The sequence below is a fragment of the Mobula birostris genome, chromosome 3 (genome assembly GCF_030028105.1).
Source record: "Mobula birostris isolate sMobBir1 chromosome 3, sMobBir1.hap1, whole genome shotgun sequence".
NCBI lineage: Eukaryota > Metazoa > Chordata > Chondrichthyes > Myliobatiformes > Myliobatidae > Mobula > Mobula birostris.
The window spans coordinates 45,719,413-45,736,147 of record NC_092372.1 but is presented as its reverse complement, the minus strand read 5'-3'; the positions used below and the strand labels follow the sequence as shown (position 1 = coordinate 45,736,147).

Sequence of the window (16,735 nt, the reverse complement as noted above, 5' to 3'; positions counted from 1 at the left end):
TCAAATAAATACTTTGAAAGAAATTAGATGAATCATTGGTTATAAGGCTTTACTGGCAACATTATTGCATGTTTTTGCGTATCATGCTTTTGCAAGTGCACATAATATTCTCATTGACTAGTTCTGTGTAAATGCCGATACTGATTAATAGAACAGAACCATTACTTCACCGTCTGAGGTCATCAGCAGATTCCAAAATGTAGTTATATGTGTATATCAGCAGATTCCCAGACGTTGGTTTGCTTTATAAATACATTCATATTTTTATCTCATTAGGTGCTAGCAAGTCTGCGCACTGTAAGGAACAACTTTGCTACACTAACCAACTTGCAAGATCGAGCATCCAGCAGCAAGTAAGAGCTCATTGTTTCACTAGGTGGCAGTGGTGTAGCATAAATTAATGCCAATTTTGAGTCCTGATACCTTGGAGTTTTACAGTGTAGAAGAATGTTATTCAATCTATCTCTCCACATTATGTGACTTATGCTTGTCAGGGAGTACGTATATTGTTGAAGTTACTGGATTATTATCCAGAGTCTTGGGTGATTGGTCTGGAGACTTCAATACAAATCCAAACACAGCAGCTGAGAAGTTTAATTAAAGTAATGTAATTGAATCTGGATTAAATGTGTAATACCATTTCTGATTATCATAAAACCACTAGATTATTGTGTAAACCCACATGGTTCATTAAAGCCCTTTAGGAAAGGATTTCTGCTATCCTTACCTCCAGTACACGTGACTCCCAGCCACTGATGTCTTTGACCTGCTGTATGAAATGATCCAACAAAACAGTCTGTCCAATGGCAACTTAGGATGGGCAGCAAGAACATCAGGAGGTTCTACATCTGCAAAGGGCTTCAGAAAGCAAGGCAGGGTCAGAGAGAACTGGGTAACCTCCAGACAGAGTTGCAGCAACCTCTCCTTCTGCAGTCAAAGCAGATGGATGTGAGGGAGGAGACAGAGAGGTGAAAGGCCAGCAAGCCCAGCACTTCGCCGTTGAATCCTCCGAGGTCGTCTTCCAGTCCAGGGTCTGCACTGTGGAACAGGTATCCCTCTATGCCTTTCCGATCTATGTACCTGTCAAAACACCTTTTATAACATTGTAACTGTATCTGCCTTCATTTCCTTCTCTGGCACCTTGTTCCAGATATTCACCACGTTCAGCTCTCCTTTAAAGTTTTTCCTTCTCACCTTAAACTTCTGCCCTCTAATTAGAAATTACTTTGTTCTGGGAAAAAGATTGGCTTTCTATCCTATCTGTGCTCCACATAATTTTATGAACTTTGAGAAGGTGACCCCCACTGAGTTTCCTACATTCCAGTAAAAATAAACCTAGCCTGTCCAGTCTCTCCATATAATGACCGCCCTCTATTCCAAGCAGCACCCCAGTGAATTTAGGAAGTGGATGAAGGTTATAAACCTCAGCAGAAGCAATCCAAACACATCCATCCATTCAAATCCTATGAAGCACAAATGGTCCTTCTCTGCCTTGATGAGTCAAGTGACATCTTTTCAACGTTGTATATCTGTCTCCAACATCCTTTTGGGCATTCCAACCGCCCTCTGGGTGAAATAAAATATTTCCTCAGAACCCATCTGAACTTTCAGCTCCATAACCAAGATGCATGGCCTCTGCTTTCAGACAGCCCTGCAATGAGAAGGTGTTTACTGTTAATCAGCCTTTCTATAACTTGCATCATTTTATAAATCCTAAACAGGTCCACTCTTCAGCCTCCCCTACTCTCAGAAAAACAAACCAGCTCAATCCAATCTCTGCTTATAACTCACCGGCTCCACCCCAGACAGCACCCTGGTGTATCCCTTCTACTGGACAACTGATGGAGTGATCCAAAAGGCTGAAGCCCTGCCTGTGTGACAAACCTCCAGCCACATATTCACTTGCCATATTTTCCTAAGTTTATTTTTTATTGATAGATGCTAATGGAAGAAACTTAGACATTGCAATCTCTATGACCTACGTATTAAACATCGTTCCTCTTCCTTATACTACAGCTGCAAGCCTTCAGATCTCTTTGTCTCGGTGCTCTTATTATTGATACGGAGCCTGAGTTCCAAAGCTTCCCTCTGTCTCTGCACATGACGTTCTTGTTCCCATTAATCTCCCTTGCCTGTTACCAGCAAGGCAGTAACCGATCTGTCTTGCTGATCCGTTGCATCCCTGGCTGTCAAATATCTAGCTACTTCTATGTCCCTGCTCTTGTTGCATTGCTTCAACCAGCTTGTCACTTTGAAATCCAGCACTTGACTGCAAAGTTGCATTATCTTCCCCCATATTAGATGTTCAATACTGGTATTTTTTGAACTACACATCTGGGTCAAACCTCCACTGGTTTCTTTTCCGACTGTTCCAGATTGCCACTCGCTTGCTTCTCTGAACTCTTGACAGTCAGTGTGACCATCACTTGGGGACCTATGATTCAGGAAGCAAGCTACCCACATGCTGTGCAATGGGCTCAGCTGCTTCTTGGGCTGAGAAACCACCAGTGTTAATCAGTACAGCTGCAAAGATATCCTGTGACATTGGACAGCCTGGTCACAATTTTCTATGACTAGTCTCTGCAACTCTACAGTTTCTAGGAAATTATTGGATTTGTTGATTATGAACTGCAGGGCCTGCCTCTTGCCTGCTTCTATCTTTCAACATTTTGTCCTATATATTAGAATCTAATAGTTATGTAGCATCTAAAATAAACTTATTTTTTCCTGACTTATCCTCCTTTCAACTGATAATAGTTGCTGCATCATGGTCTCTGTTATTATTTTACTTTTCTTAGAATTTCAGAAATCAGTTGGAGTCAATGCCTTTTCATCCTCAGATATTAATTGTCAGGCTCCTCTTGAGTTGCTTGTGTTCAGTTTGAGCATTTTTTTCAAGCGTCATCTGCATCTGAATAACCTCTTAGCTGTCAGCACCCACTCTTGATGGTTTTTGACCTTTGTTCTTGCCTCCTCTGAAGTATCGTAAATATTTCAGTAATGACTTGAACTCCAGTATAAACCTGCCCACTTTACCTTCAATATGGCCATCCTTTTCTTTGTATTGTACTGTGCTGATAGAAGATTTGCTTTCTCTTTTGTTGATAACGTACACTTGTATCTTCTTAGCTCTTTCAAGCTCCCATTTCATAACTTTATAGAATTATTTATATGTTGTTTTTCTACTCATCATGCCTATTAATTTAAAATGAATCTTATTTTAATTTCCAAACTAAATTTAATTTTATTGGTCTTATTATCCTCTCTTAAATAGAATTCTCATTCAATAGTTCAATTTTCAAAGTGTTAATCTGTGTGATACAAGTGAGGCAACTCTTTCATTTTTGTTTGCTGTTGGATAACCTTTTCTTTTCCTATTTTATTCTATTTTGAACTTAAATTTTATCACAGTGACTGGGTTGGGGGGTTGGACAGTGAATAGCGTGAAAGTTCATTAATAATCTATGAAAGCAATAAGATTGTGATTTTCATTGCTGTCTGCTATGAATAGAATTGGAAATGGTACATGTACTGAGGTACAATGAAAATACAGTGAAAAGCTTGTCTTGCATACTATTCACACAGATCAAATTAGAAACTAAAGGCTTAGAAAGGTGTACAGTAGACCATCCATTCATCACCAAAGTCAATTTGCCCTTATTTTTCCCAAATGTTGCCCTAACTTTCACTTATCCTGTATCTTAACATCCAGGAGCAGGTTGTGCACCTTTTCAGTTCGTTTTAAGATTAACATCATGAATTGACAAGTTTTGGCTACATCACTACATATAGCTTTCTGACTTTGAATTTTTGCATAGTGTTCATATCTAAATATATTTAAATATAAAGTGCAAATCTAAATGTAGAAAGTGTTCTTCATAACATTTCTCAATATCCTGTAAACAACAGGAATTCTGCAGATGCTGGAAATTCAAGCAACACACATCAAAGTTGCTGGTGAACGCAGCAGGCCAGGCAGCATCTCTAGGAAGGGGTACAGTTGAGGTTTCAGGCCGAGACTCTTTGTCAGGACCGACGAAGGGTCTCGGCCTGAAACGTAGACTGTACTTCTTCCTAGAGATGCTGCCTGGCCTCAATATCCTGTATCATTTCTCAGATATCACATGCATAGCAGTTAATGCTCTCTGGCGCCCCCTGTTGATTTAAAACCGCAACGGCAACCTCAGTGAATAGTTAATGCTTTATGTGAATTATGCTTTATGTGAATAATGTGAATAATGCTTTATGTGAATAATGCTCAGTGAATTGTTAATGCTTTATTCTAATTGCGTAAATCTGTGTTGTCTACTTATTGAAAGTGTTACCTCTCTTATTTAATGTGCATCTTAAAAAAGACTAAAGTAGATATATTAAGTCATTTTGTAGAAGGAATTGTTGAATGAGAATGCCAACTATTTGTGGGTCAATGGGAACAAAATAACAAGGCCAATATATTCTAAGAAAATAATTCTGCTAAGAATAACAGTCATTTCAAATAGAAACATTGTTAAAAATAGAAAGTTTTCAAAAAGCAGTTCAATTAAAATTTTACATTTGGGGAAATATGTTTGTGGCGCTGTGTAGTAAATATTTTTCATGTGATTATTGTTTCTTCACAAGTATGTGGTTTATTGTTTAAAAACAAAGTACTGCAGACATTTGTAGAAGTACTCAGTTGGTCAGGTAGCATTTGTGAGGAGAGGAGCATAGTTAATCTTTCAGTTTGATACTTAGCTCTGAGGGATCATTGACCTGAAATATTAACTGTTTCTCTCCGAACATTTTCTAGCTAAGCTACTGCATATTCATAGCATTTATTGTTTTTATACAAGTATTATTTTTATCCACTTGTATATTGACTAATTGTCATATAAAAAATGTAAAATACTCTATTTTTGAATAAAGATACATTTTAACAGAAAGTTAGAACTGTTAGTATGTTTGACCATGTTTAGATATATCAGTTGGAAATACCTATTAATGGGAAAATTCTTCAATAGAATGATAAAAAGCAAGATTTACCAGTTGATTGTCAGAACTCCCTGAACTTTGAAATGAAGAATGTTATTTAAATTCTCTAACTTTCTGTTTTATTCTAACTCAGGCGCTCACCAATATGTAACCAACCACCCATGAATAAGCCAAGTTTCACAGGTAAATTTGTTTTAACTGCTTGCTTGTTTCTCCTTTGTAAATGATAGCAAGTGGCATATTCGGTCCATCATGCTTAAGGAGAGATTACCTGTGCTGCTGGGCACAATGTGGTTCACATCTGAAAGTTCTCTTCTGTTTCCTACCTTCATTAAGTAAGTGGTTTATGACTTTCTCGGCCACGGTAATTGTTAACTGTGGTGTTAACTTAAAGCAGCATTGCTAAACATCATACAATATAATCCAAGCCTTGCCATACCTTTCATGTTGAAGAGGGAAAAACAAAAACGGAGGGACCTTTTTTCTGTGAATTATTATCACCAGAAATCTGTGAAAGGGCAATTTGCATCCATAAAATGAACAAGTAACAAGAAAACCTGAAGCTGAGAAGGAAAGTAAGAAGTGAATCTTCACAAAAATATGTTTCGAGACATACACAAAATAGAATATTTCTTTTATTTTCTTAAGATCAGATGTAACATAGAAGTAGAGGTTTATAGCACCAAAGGAGCCAGTGTGCCTGTGCTCTTTCTCAGGTAAAAGTGTCTCAATCTTGCCCTGCCACAAAACAGAAGAGCAGAATTAGGCCATTTGGTCCATCGAGTCTGCTCTGGCATTTGATCAAGGCCGAATTATTTTCCCTCTCAACCCCATTCTCCTGCCTTCTCCCCATAAACTTTGGCGTCCTTACCAATCACTGTTTTAAATATCCCCATTTGACTTGGCCTCCACAGCTATCTGTGGCAGTAAACTACACAGATTCATCACCCTCTGGCTAAAGAAGTTCCTCCTCATCTCCGGGACATCATCTGCTCTGGGGCTGTGCCCTCTAGTCGTAGACTTTAATAATCATAATTGATAAATACAGTCCTATACAAATGTAGTGTTTCATGTTCATGTAAAATGTTTATGTAAGTAGATCATGTTGTTGGGAAGACCAAGCATTTTGTGTGTCACTTGAAGTAAGCCTGTAGGATAATTTTCATTTGTTGGTTTCTGGCATTGGAAGAGCATGCGAGCAGCGGAAGTTCTGAAGGAATTTTGGAAAAGAAAAAAATTAGCTTCAATTCCAATGAAACCATATTCTCTGAGCTGTTTTGATAACTTTAAAATTGTCAAATATTTAAGGTAAGTTTTTTAAAGTATGTTTCAGATCTTCTGTATTCTGTTAAGTTGAAAGCAATTCCACCACAAGTATGTTCCTATGATTTGTATCACTATTGGAACTCATTCACACACAGGGGCTTAGAGGTGAAAAAAGCTTATTATTTAGAAAAAACACATTCAGTAATGTAATAAAGATTGCTATCAATTAAAACTGTTCAACCAGCCACGCCTGGAACCAATGTGCATTTGATTATTCTTAAAACTAAATATACCTCGTACAATTTGCAAGTTCAGATTGTAGTGTTCGTGTTTGTAATGGTAGCACCTCACATTTACCTCAGCAAAGTGTCCAACGCTTCGTGGGATCACTATCGTGTAAAAGTTAGCCACATGAGGAGAACTTGGGCCAAACGGCTAAAAGTAGATGTGATGAGAATTGGGAAGGCAATTCTAGAGCTTAGTGCGAAATTGGTGCATTTTATATAATTTATAAATAAAACTACAGATTTTTCCCTAACGTTTCCTTTAAAGGCAATATGAAAATTTGCATACTGCTTAAAATTGTGAAATTCATGTTTCAACTTGCAATGGCACTAAGGGAAAAGCAATTTGAGAGAAGTTTTTTATGTTCATCAAAGCTAACTTTGCTGAGCTGAGGTGATTTTTTGGTGTTAACAATAGCTCTTTCTGGTTGTATTTAACAGTGTCTTTGGACCTGATTATTTCCCAGAGCACAAGGATTATCTGATGTATTAATAACTGAATAGTATAGAAAACAATGATCTTTTCTTATTCTTATCTTTGCTTTAAGGAAGTGTTCATTTTCCTCTATTCTTCTCCTGAGTCTAATCTTTGACCATGAGCTGTCCACTTTGCAGAGCCTGAGGGGAGTAGTATTTGCTTGCTAGCCTCAGGCTGTAAGAAAGAGTGTTCAGTGACTAAAGAAGAATACAGAATGGGTTTCCTCTCCATGTTCCTGCAGTAAAGTATTAAACATCTGTAGAATGAGGTCTACCACTTCTTGCATTTTTTTATTTGTTGTGTGAGAGAAAGTGTGTTGCACTCCAAATAGAGGAAAAATTATAGCAATGACTAAAGATGGGTGGAATTTCAGAATAGGAATCAGAATCACTTTATCAACAATATGTGAAATATACCAAAATTGATTGTGATTAGGTGCCAGGCATAAAGCACAGGTCAATACCATGGCAGTCAATGCAATAGTAACCAACAATTGTGTATTGCACTTGATTGATCATACAGTGTGATAGTGTGATCAATTAAGAGCAATCAACAATTAGCAGAATGGTCACATGTGCAAACATCAATAATCAATCTAAATAAATATGAGCATGTGATCAACAGAACAAGGAGAACAGGAAAGACCATTTAACGGAAGTTGTGCAAGGTATTATACCTGAGTGAATTTTGTTGAGAACCTGGATAGCAACAGGAAGGAATCTTTGGAGGTGACGTGTAGTTCTGGTGGGGATGGGTATGTAGCATCTCCATGGTGGCAGTTTGGTGAATAGGTGACTGCTAAAGTGGGTGAAGTCAGCAGTAATTTTTTTTGGCTCTTTCTTCGCTTTGGCGATGAACTGGTCTTTCAATATCCGTAGCTGGTACCAATGATTTTCTCTGCTGAGTGGACCGCTTACTGCAACCTGGGCTCGAAGAGGGAGGAGGTGGCAGGAAACCAAATGGTGATAGATAGTCTTGAAGACACATCATAAAAGGGAAATCAATTAGCTTTGAGCTGGAGAATTCCTGTGGAAGTGGAGCGTGTTAGGGTCCAAGATAGGGGATAGGAACGTGAAGTACATGGAATGCTGGGGGAGAGTGGGAAAGAAGAAGAGAGGCAGGCAGGTGAACAAAAAGGTAGGAAAATGGGGGAGAGGGGGAAACTAAGAAAGAGAAAGGAAACATAGAAAAGATAGTCAGGCTAGTTGGAAGAATTCTCTGCCTACCTACTGTCAACGTATCACCTGCAATACCAGAGGACTCCAGAGACTGATATCCCATCATCATGAATGCCCACAGCTCAATCCCTCACTCACCTGACTGTGCTTCTTCTGCCTGCGTGCAGACTGAAGAACATGGCACCTGTGCAGAGGACTACAAAGAGCTGGGCAGCAGAAGTAAGTGGAGGAGTGAACTTGTGTTTGCTTCAAGTTGGTGGTTTGGAACGCATTCAAGAATTCTTCAGAAAACCTAAATAAATATGCTGCAATTGTCATGGACTTGAAAAAGATATGTGTATGTGTGTGTATCCACAGAAACACTTAGAGTTTTCCCCAACCAGAAACCCTGGTTGAACTAGGAGATTGGTAGTCTGCTGATGGCGAGATCTGTGGTGTTTAGGACTGGCAATCCGGAGACAGATAAGAAGTTTAGCTACACCCTCTGAAAGACTATAATGATTGCAAAGGGGCAATTTCAGACTAATCGAGAATCACAGATGGAGATATGACAGCTGTGGCAGGACTTGCACGATGTATCTTCCTACAAGGCAACATCAGGTAGTGTAAGTGAAAACAACCCATCATTCTCAGATGAGCTCAATGCCTTTTACACAAGCTTTGGTAGGAAGAGCCAAGAGACACCCAGATGAGCCCCCAGTCTCTAGAGGATCCTGTAATTTCTGTGTCTGATACAGGCTTCTGGGCATCATTCATGAAAAAATTTAACTTTGTTTACTATTCTCACCTGAACGGAGATACAGTGATAAACTTGACCTGCATGTTGTTGATACAGATCAATTGTGTATTAATGTAGTATAATTCTTGCTGCTTTTTCTGAGGCAGTAAGAAGTGAGGCTGATTTCAATGAAGTGCTGAGCTGTGCCATAACTCTTTGTAGTTTCTTGTGGATAAGAGCTGAGCAGTTGCCATGCTAAGCTGTGATGCACCTGATAAGCTGAACTACCATCCGGAGGCACTTAAATTGATTGGTTCTGCACAAATCATCTCCTGACTCAGAAGTGACTTGAATCTTCTCCAATTTACAATCACGACAACAGGTCAACAGCAGATGTGACTTCTCTGGCTCCTCACTCTGTTCTGTACCATCTGAACAATAGAAACTTGGAAATCAAATCAAGTTTGACTATATCCATGTATGGATACAGTTAAATGAAACAGCATTCCTCTGGTACGTACACAGCACATTCAAAATAGCAAGCAAAAAAAAAGTCACGCAAAAAAAACACATCTATAGCCCAAGGCCCTGAGTGGCCTGCCCCACAATTTGCTGGTACAGTTCGCAGCAATCCAGCCTGTCATTACACTGATTGAACACTGGAGGGCAGCGCTGATGGGAGAGGTCAGCCCCCCACCGAGCAGAGGCGTCACACAGTACCACCTCCAGCGTTTCCTCTCCCGGACTGCAGCAGCAGGCAAGTCTGTGGCTTGAGGCCCAGTCCTTGCTACAATCAAGGCTATGCAGCTTCCATGCCTCCTGTAACACCACAAAGCAAGGGAAACAAGCTGCAGTATCTTATGTTTTCAATGTCCAACAAGGTCTTCTGATCGCAAGAGAAATATCCAAGACAATCACTGGCGTCTACACTGCACGCTATCTTCGTGCACCAATTCCAATGTCTCCTTTGCAGCACCTCCGAACTCAATCTGGCTCCTTCAACACCCTGACTGGCTACTCCAATCAATGAGCAGCTCGCTGATGGTGTAGACTTGCAGAACCTGAAGGTCTTGGAGTGCTGTACTGTCTTGTGATCATAAAACCACATTTAATAAAGAAAAATGTATCTTTGGTCCGAACACACCGCCATCTTGCCAGAACTCATAGGTCAGGCTGCTGTTCATTGACAACAGCTTGGTAGTTTGCACAATTATCCCATCCAAACTGATCATCATCTATGAGATATGGGCCTTTGCGTGTCCCTCTATAACTAGACATTCAACTTCATTAGCAGAGCTCAATAAGTGAGCTCTCTTGGACCACTGACACTCCTGGATAGTAGGGTAGGCTTAGCAGTGCCTCTACTATCGCAGGAGTTTAAAGAGAACAAATATCTCCCAAAAGTTGCTGGTAAGCCTTTATCAATGTGTAATTGAGAGCACACTGATCTCCATGACAGCATGGTACAGTAGCTGCAACAAGATCGACCTAAAAGCTCTTCAATGAGTGATTAGAGCCGCACGGAACATCACTGGGACACAACTACCAGATATGGAAACCATTTACAACTGACGCTGTCTACGGCAGACTTGCGAAATCCTGATAGACTCATCCCACCCCAGTAATCACCTATTCAATCTCTTACCTTCTGGCAGGAGATACAGAAAAATCTCTGCACAGACATCCAGTCTGAAGAACAGTTTTTTATTTCCCTCAGGGCTGTCGTGCAACTGAACAAAGTTCCCATCCACCCTCCCATTGTTCATAGGCACTGTGGACAATCTCTAATTGCAATACATGAGCATGTGCATATTTAGGTTTAAATGGGGCAGCTACATTCCTTTGGTTTTGGAGCTCTTTTAATTTCAGCTCTAATTCTTGATGCTATTTAATTTTATAGCAAGGGCAGGTGCAAAACTTAAAAGGGGCAACCATTGTTCCATTAATTTTAGAGTTGTTTGATTTTAATTCATTTGTAACTTAAATGTCACTCTAAATAATTCAGATGTTATTTTAAGTTTAGTCATTATGCTTTTAGTGATTGAATTGCCAATATGCTCCTTTGCAGTGAATGGACTGGCACTGCAATCTCGTTGCCTCAGCAACGACAATAAAGCTCGAACTAACTACTAAATGTGATGCTCCTCAAGTAAGTTTTTCATTGCCCCTATGCATACATGTACTTGTGCATATGACAATAAACTTGACTTTGAGATAGGAATTGAAGTAAAGAATGGAGAAAGACTGACAAAGAGAAAACACAGGAGAGTTTGGGTAAACTTGGATGATGAGTTGTGCAAGGGGGCAAAGTCTTAACCAAAATTGTTTATACCAAATATCTGGGGAGAAAAGTACTCATGGTATTTATAAGTAGGTATGGTAATATATTTTTCAAGCCAGGATGTGGTTATTGAAGGCAAATCCTATATCTGCCTTGTCCATTTATGCAGTGCTTTGTGAAAGTATTCAGCCCCTAACCCTTTGCTCACATAAATGAGTATTACAACCAGGACTTTTTAATAATTTAGCTGAGAATTTTTTCACAGTAGTGCCCAAAAAAAACAGAGAAAATCAAAACTAAAAATTCAAAAACTGAAATGTCACCAGTTCAAAAGCATTCATCTCCCTTTACTCAGTACTTAATTGAACCACCTCTTGCAGCTATTACAGCCCGTAGTCTTTTTGGGTAAGTCTCTATTACCTTTGCACAATGCGATGGAGCAGGATTTGCCCACTCCTCCTTGCAAAATTGCTCAAGCTGTGCTGGGTTAGTTGAGGAGTGGTGGTGGACAGCAATCTTGAGGTCTTTCGAGAGATGTTCAACCGGTTTAAGGTCAGGTCTCTGACTGGGCTACTCAAGGACATCAATATTTTTCATTTGAAGCCACTCCATGGTTGTCCTGGGAGTGTGCTTTGGCTTATTGTCTTACTAAAAGACAGACTTCCTCCCCAGTTTTAGCTTCCTGGCAGAGGCTAGCCTGGTTTTAGCCAGGATCTCTCTCTATTTAACAGCATTCGTCTTCCCATCGATCTAGACCAGATCTCCAGTGCCTGCTGCTGAAAAGCACCCCTATGGTGCTACCTCCACCGTACTTTACAGAAGGGATGGTGTTACCGGGCTGATGCACAGTATCAGATTTACACCACATGTACCACTTAAAAAACATATCCCTGCTTGCAAAGACTTTGCAAAGCATCACCCAGAAGATACTGTAAAGATGTACAAGAAGGTCTTGTGGTCGGATGAGACTAAAGTGGAACTTTTAGGTTTCAACACTAAGCGATATGTGTGGCGTGAATCTAATACTGTGCATCCTCCCACTCCACTGCATTGCTTTGTTCTAACCTGCTGTATCCTTCCACTTCAACCCAACTTCATCCCTCTGCTCCTACCCCACTGTCTATCTCCATTGTACATCCATGTGCTCCTGCTCAGTTTGTACCTGCACTGGATCGTGGCCAATCTTTCATCTCAATGCCACTTTCCTGTACGAGCCCCACTGATTCCCACTGCCTTCGCTCCACTCTGTCCACTACCCTGACCTGACTATATCCACTGTACCCATCCAGCCATATCGCACTGCCACAACCCTACGGTAGACACCTGCCCTCGCTATACCCCATGCCCTCTCTGATCGTATCATTGTATGCTCCCAGCCATGTCCCATTACCCCCCAACTGATTGTGTCCCACTGCCCCCTCCCAGCTGTATCCCTGCTGCTGCCTGACCCTATCCAACTGCCCCAGCTCACTGTGTCCCTCTGCCCTGACTATACCCTATCTCTCTGGTACTGTCACATGGTAAATCTCTGTCTCATATGACTGCTTTCCTTTATCCCTGTCTGTCTGTCCTTCTGCCACATATTCATTAATCACCCTCTTCCTTGTCTCAGTTGTACCCCTCTGCAACTCCTCCTCGACCCAGACATCATCAAAGCCAGTGAGAAGGCCATTACTGACTGTGAGAGAGATTTCCATGTGACTGAATCTAAGCATTAGTTCCATACCAGCTGCTCTTTTCATGTTTTGCAGTCTGCTCCACTGAGGCCCTTGGCCTGTTCACTGTCCTGACTTCTCTCTCCTTGTGACATCCTTCCAAACCCCAACTCTTGGCAACATCCCTGGCTACCATACTGCCGGTGACGCTCCTAAGCCCTACTGTGTCAGCAGTACTTGCAGCTGGATCCTCTCGTGACGATACCACGTCCGCAGTCCCAGCAGTACCACCGACACCCTCGTCCGGCTCTCAGCTGTTTCAGCATCAGCCCCCTATTCCCACAGCCTTCAATTTTCCCAGCAACAGCCTCCAGTGTCTAGTTGACAGAGAACCCCCACTGTCTTTCACTGTCTTAATGAATATTATTAGCATCTCAACCCTCCAATTCTCCCAGAACCACCCTATTCCCTAAACTTCTTATAATTTCTCCAGTGGTACCCCATCCTCGCATCTCTCAGTGACTCCCCTGTTTGTCACTCTCTTGGCAATGTCCCCAGCCTTCACACACTCCTGGTGCTGAAGCAAGTCCACCCCTCTTCCTGGGCTCTCCAGTACTCTCTCTCCTAGTGACACCCCTATTCTTTAGTGATAGATGCACCCGGATTCTACCAGTATAACTTGCCTGTCTCCATTCAGCCCCCACTTTCACAGTGACAACTCAGCTACCCATGAATACACTCAGAAGTAAGAAATCAGTATTAGGCTATATGAGCAACACACATCAAAGTTGCTGGTGAACGCAGCAGGCCAGGCAGCATCTCTAGGAAGAGGTACAGTTGACGGTCCTGACGAAGGGTCTCGGCCTGAAACGTCAACTGTACCTCTTCCTAGAGATGCTGCCTGGCCTGCTGCGTTCACCAGCAACTTTGATGTGTGTTGCTTGAATTTCCAGCATCTGCAGAATTCTTCGTGTTTGCACTATATGAGTTATGGTTGACCTATTCTTGTCCTTGATTCCTGAACCTTTGTCTCAACGTTTCTTTCCTTGTTATGGTGATCAGCCTCAAAAACGGGAATTGATTCAAAGACGTGTTCAAGCATTCTTGATAAATCATAACATCGCCACTGATTCATGGGAGCCCCTTGCTCACAATTACTCAAAATGTAGGTAACCTCAGGAAGAGCAGTAAAGCCTTCAATCTTTTTGATAGAGCACAGGGAAGCTCAGAAAATGGACAAGGATGGCAGCTTTGCCCCTTTTACCCACCAGCCAACACTGTCAAAAGTTTCTTGCCCCACCTGTAGCACCGTATGTGAATCCTCATTCGTCACCTCAGAGCCCACAGCATTAGAGTGGAAGTGTGTCACTCTTAACCCCAAGGGATCGCTGAACAGGTATAAATGATTGGCTAATCCACCAAGTTTTGCAAGCCTTTTCTGTTTTAATTCATTTTGACTGATTCTCAATCTCTCAAACTTTTTGTGTATTATTTTATCTCTCCTATTATTTCACTGATTTTGCTGGGTCGTGGGTGTCTCCAGGAAGCCAGGAAGTGCAGTAGGACACTCTACTTTGAGGTTTACAGATTACTTTACAAATTAACTGTGTTAGACATGCCTATTTTCCGTATTATTTCCTCTTTATGTAGCTTGCTGAGATAAATGTGTATTTTTAATCATCAGTTTAATGATAAGTTTTAACTGGAAACATCAAGACTTGTATTTTCTTTTTATGGGCATTGTCAGATCTGTTTTGGATTTCCAGCACTTTTTTGTCCAACAATATGTGATGGAGCAATTGACGTAATCATGGCTGTTTGCAGTAACATAGAAATACATTAGGTGGTAGTAAAGAAGAAACGTTTTGCTTTTCAAATATTGCCTTGCAAATACTTAACATAGAAAGCAGCAACTTTCAGTTCTGCTTTCAACAGTGCAAAACATCACAAGGTGTTGATTCAGATACATATCAGGCATTGGGATAAAGCCAGGGCAATGCTTGAAAGCTTAAGGAAATTAGGAAAGTATGTTTTATTTAGGAAGAGTCCATGCCTAAGGAATCAGAATTGGTCAGAAAGGGCATTGAAGCACTCAACTGGGAAATCAGGTGTAAGGACGTGAAAGTTGATCAACAAAGAGCTTAGCAGAAAGGGATTAAAAAGGTGTGTGGGGATCTGATGCCCTTGGTCTTTGCCTTAAATTTACTGGTATATTTGGAAAAAGGAGGAAAATATTGAAAGTAAGTATGGAGCTAATTGGTGAGCTTTGAAAGATAAACACGTTATTCATGATGGGCATCGTTCTCTGATGAATTTTTTTCCAAACATCTAACAATATTTAGTTATGCCTTCATTATATTAAAAGGGTAGAAGGTGTCTAGTGCTTTGACAAAGGATCTTCAGCCTGAAACATTGACTCTGTTTCTCTTCCAACAGATGCAGTCTGACTTGCTGAGTAATTCCAGCATTTCTGTTATATAATTGCTGTTTTCTAGCATCCACGGTTTTTGTTTTGACTTTCAGTGACTTCAGTGTGATAGTCAAGTAAACTTCAGAACTAACGGTCACAGTTGAGCCAGTATTCAGTCTATGGTAACTTAAATAATTAATCAACATTGTAATAGTGAAAATGATGAACTATTGTTCATTCATTGTTTTAAAAAAAGTCCTTTGCACTTCATAAGCACAAGAGATTCAGCAGATGCTAGAAATCCAGGGTAACATGTGCAAAATGTTGGAGGAACTCGGCAGGTCAGGCAGCATTTATGGAAAGGAATAAAGAGTTGATATTTCAGGCCAAAGCCCTTCATCAGGACTGGAAAGGAAGGGGGAAGAAGCCAGAATAAGAAGGTGGAAGAAGGGAAGGGGAAGGAGTACAAAATGGAAGGTGACAAGTGAAGCCAGGTGGTTGGGGGAAGGAAGGTGAAGTGAGAAGCATGGAGGTGGTAGGTGGAAAATGTAAAAGGTTAAAGACAAAGGAAAGGAAAGTGGACCATGGGAGAAAGGGGAGGAGGAGGGGCACCAGGGGGATGACAGGCAGGTGAGGAGAGCGATGGGGTAAGAGGAAGCCAGAATGGGAAATGCAAAAGGAGAGAAGGGGAGGGAGGAGAAATTACCAGCAGTTGGAAAAATCGATGTTTATGCTGTCAGATTGGAGGTTACTCACGCAGTACTACCTGATGGACTAAGTTTCTTCAGCATTTTCTGTGTGTTACTCTCTTTAAAGCATCCAACTGCAGCCAGTGATGGCTAGAGACTGGTTTGTTGCTTGTAGGTAACGCAAGTAGGAAAAGGGCTTTGATACAACTACTAAAATTAACTAGATAGGATTATTGAGCAATTTTGCATTTTCATTGACATAATTGTGCCATTTTTATAACACAGTCCCTAGTTCACTCCTCAGGAGAATCAAGACAAGGGAAATATTTACTTTCACATTTTTGGTGGTTATCATCCTTTGACAAAGTATTTGAGTATAATTGGGAGCTTAGCACAATCAAACTGATACTCAAGGATAAACTTTGCAGGTTATAAATCAAAGATAGTGTATAAAATAACTTTCCAAAATGCTTCATCGAAATGCTTCAACGAACAGAGTCAAAAAATATATAGGCAGATGTGACTAGAATTTGATAAATATTCTTTGAGGAAAATTTCAGAGAGTGGAGCAGATAGATGTTTAGGAAAAGAGTTGCACATCGGCAAGTTGTGTGGCTAAGGACGAATGAGGCCAGTGTTGGAGAAATGCTGAGTTCTTCGAGCCGTGTAGAGATGGAAATTGTTCCAGAGATAAGGAAATGGGTGATTGGAAAAGGAGGGAACTGAGGTGTGAGCTGCTGAAGTAATTAGAACATACAATTCTAATGAAAAATCAACTGAGATATCTTTCTCTTGTGTACATTAA

The 16,735-nt window shown here is 40.7% G+C and overlaps 1 protein-coding gene across 5 annotated transcripts in view; it reads left to right on the top strand.

The window, feature by feature from the left end:
* Positions 1-16,735, top strand: part of pde4d (phosphodiesterase 4D, cAMP-specific) — a 1,076,746-nt gene that overhangs the window by 936,645 nt on the left and 123,366 nt on the right. For all 5 annotated transcript variants that reach the window (XM_072252564.1, XM_072252563.1, XM_072252567.1 and 2 more), the window contains 2 exons: positions 277-353; positions 5,105-5,154. In XM_072252564.1, the coding sequence (XP_072108665.1) occupies positions 277-353; positions 5,105-5,154 (127 nt within the window). The remainder of the gene's footprint in view (positions 1-276; positions 354-5,104; positions 5,155-16,735) is intronic.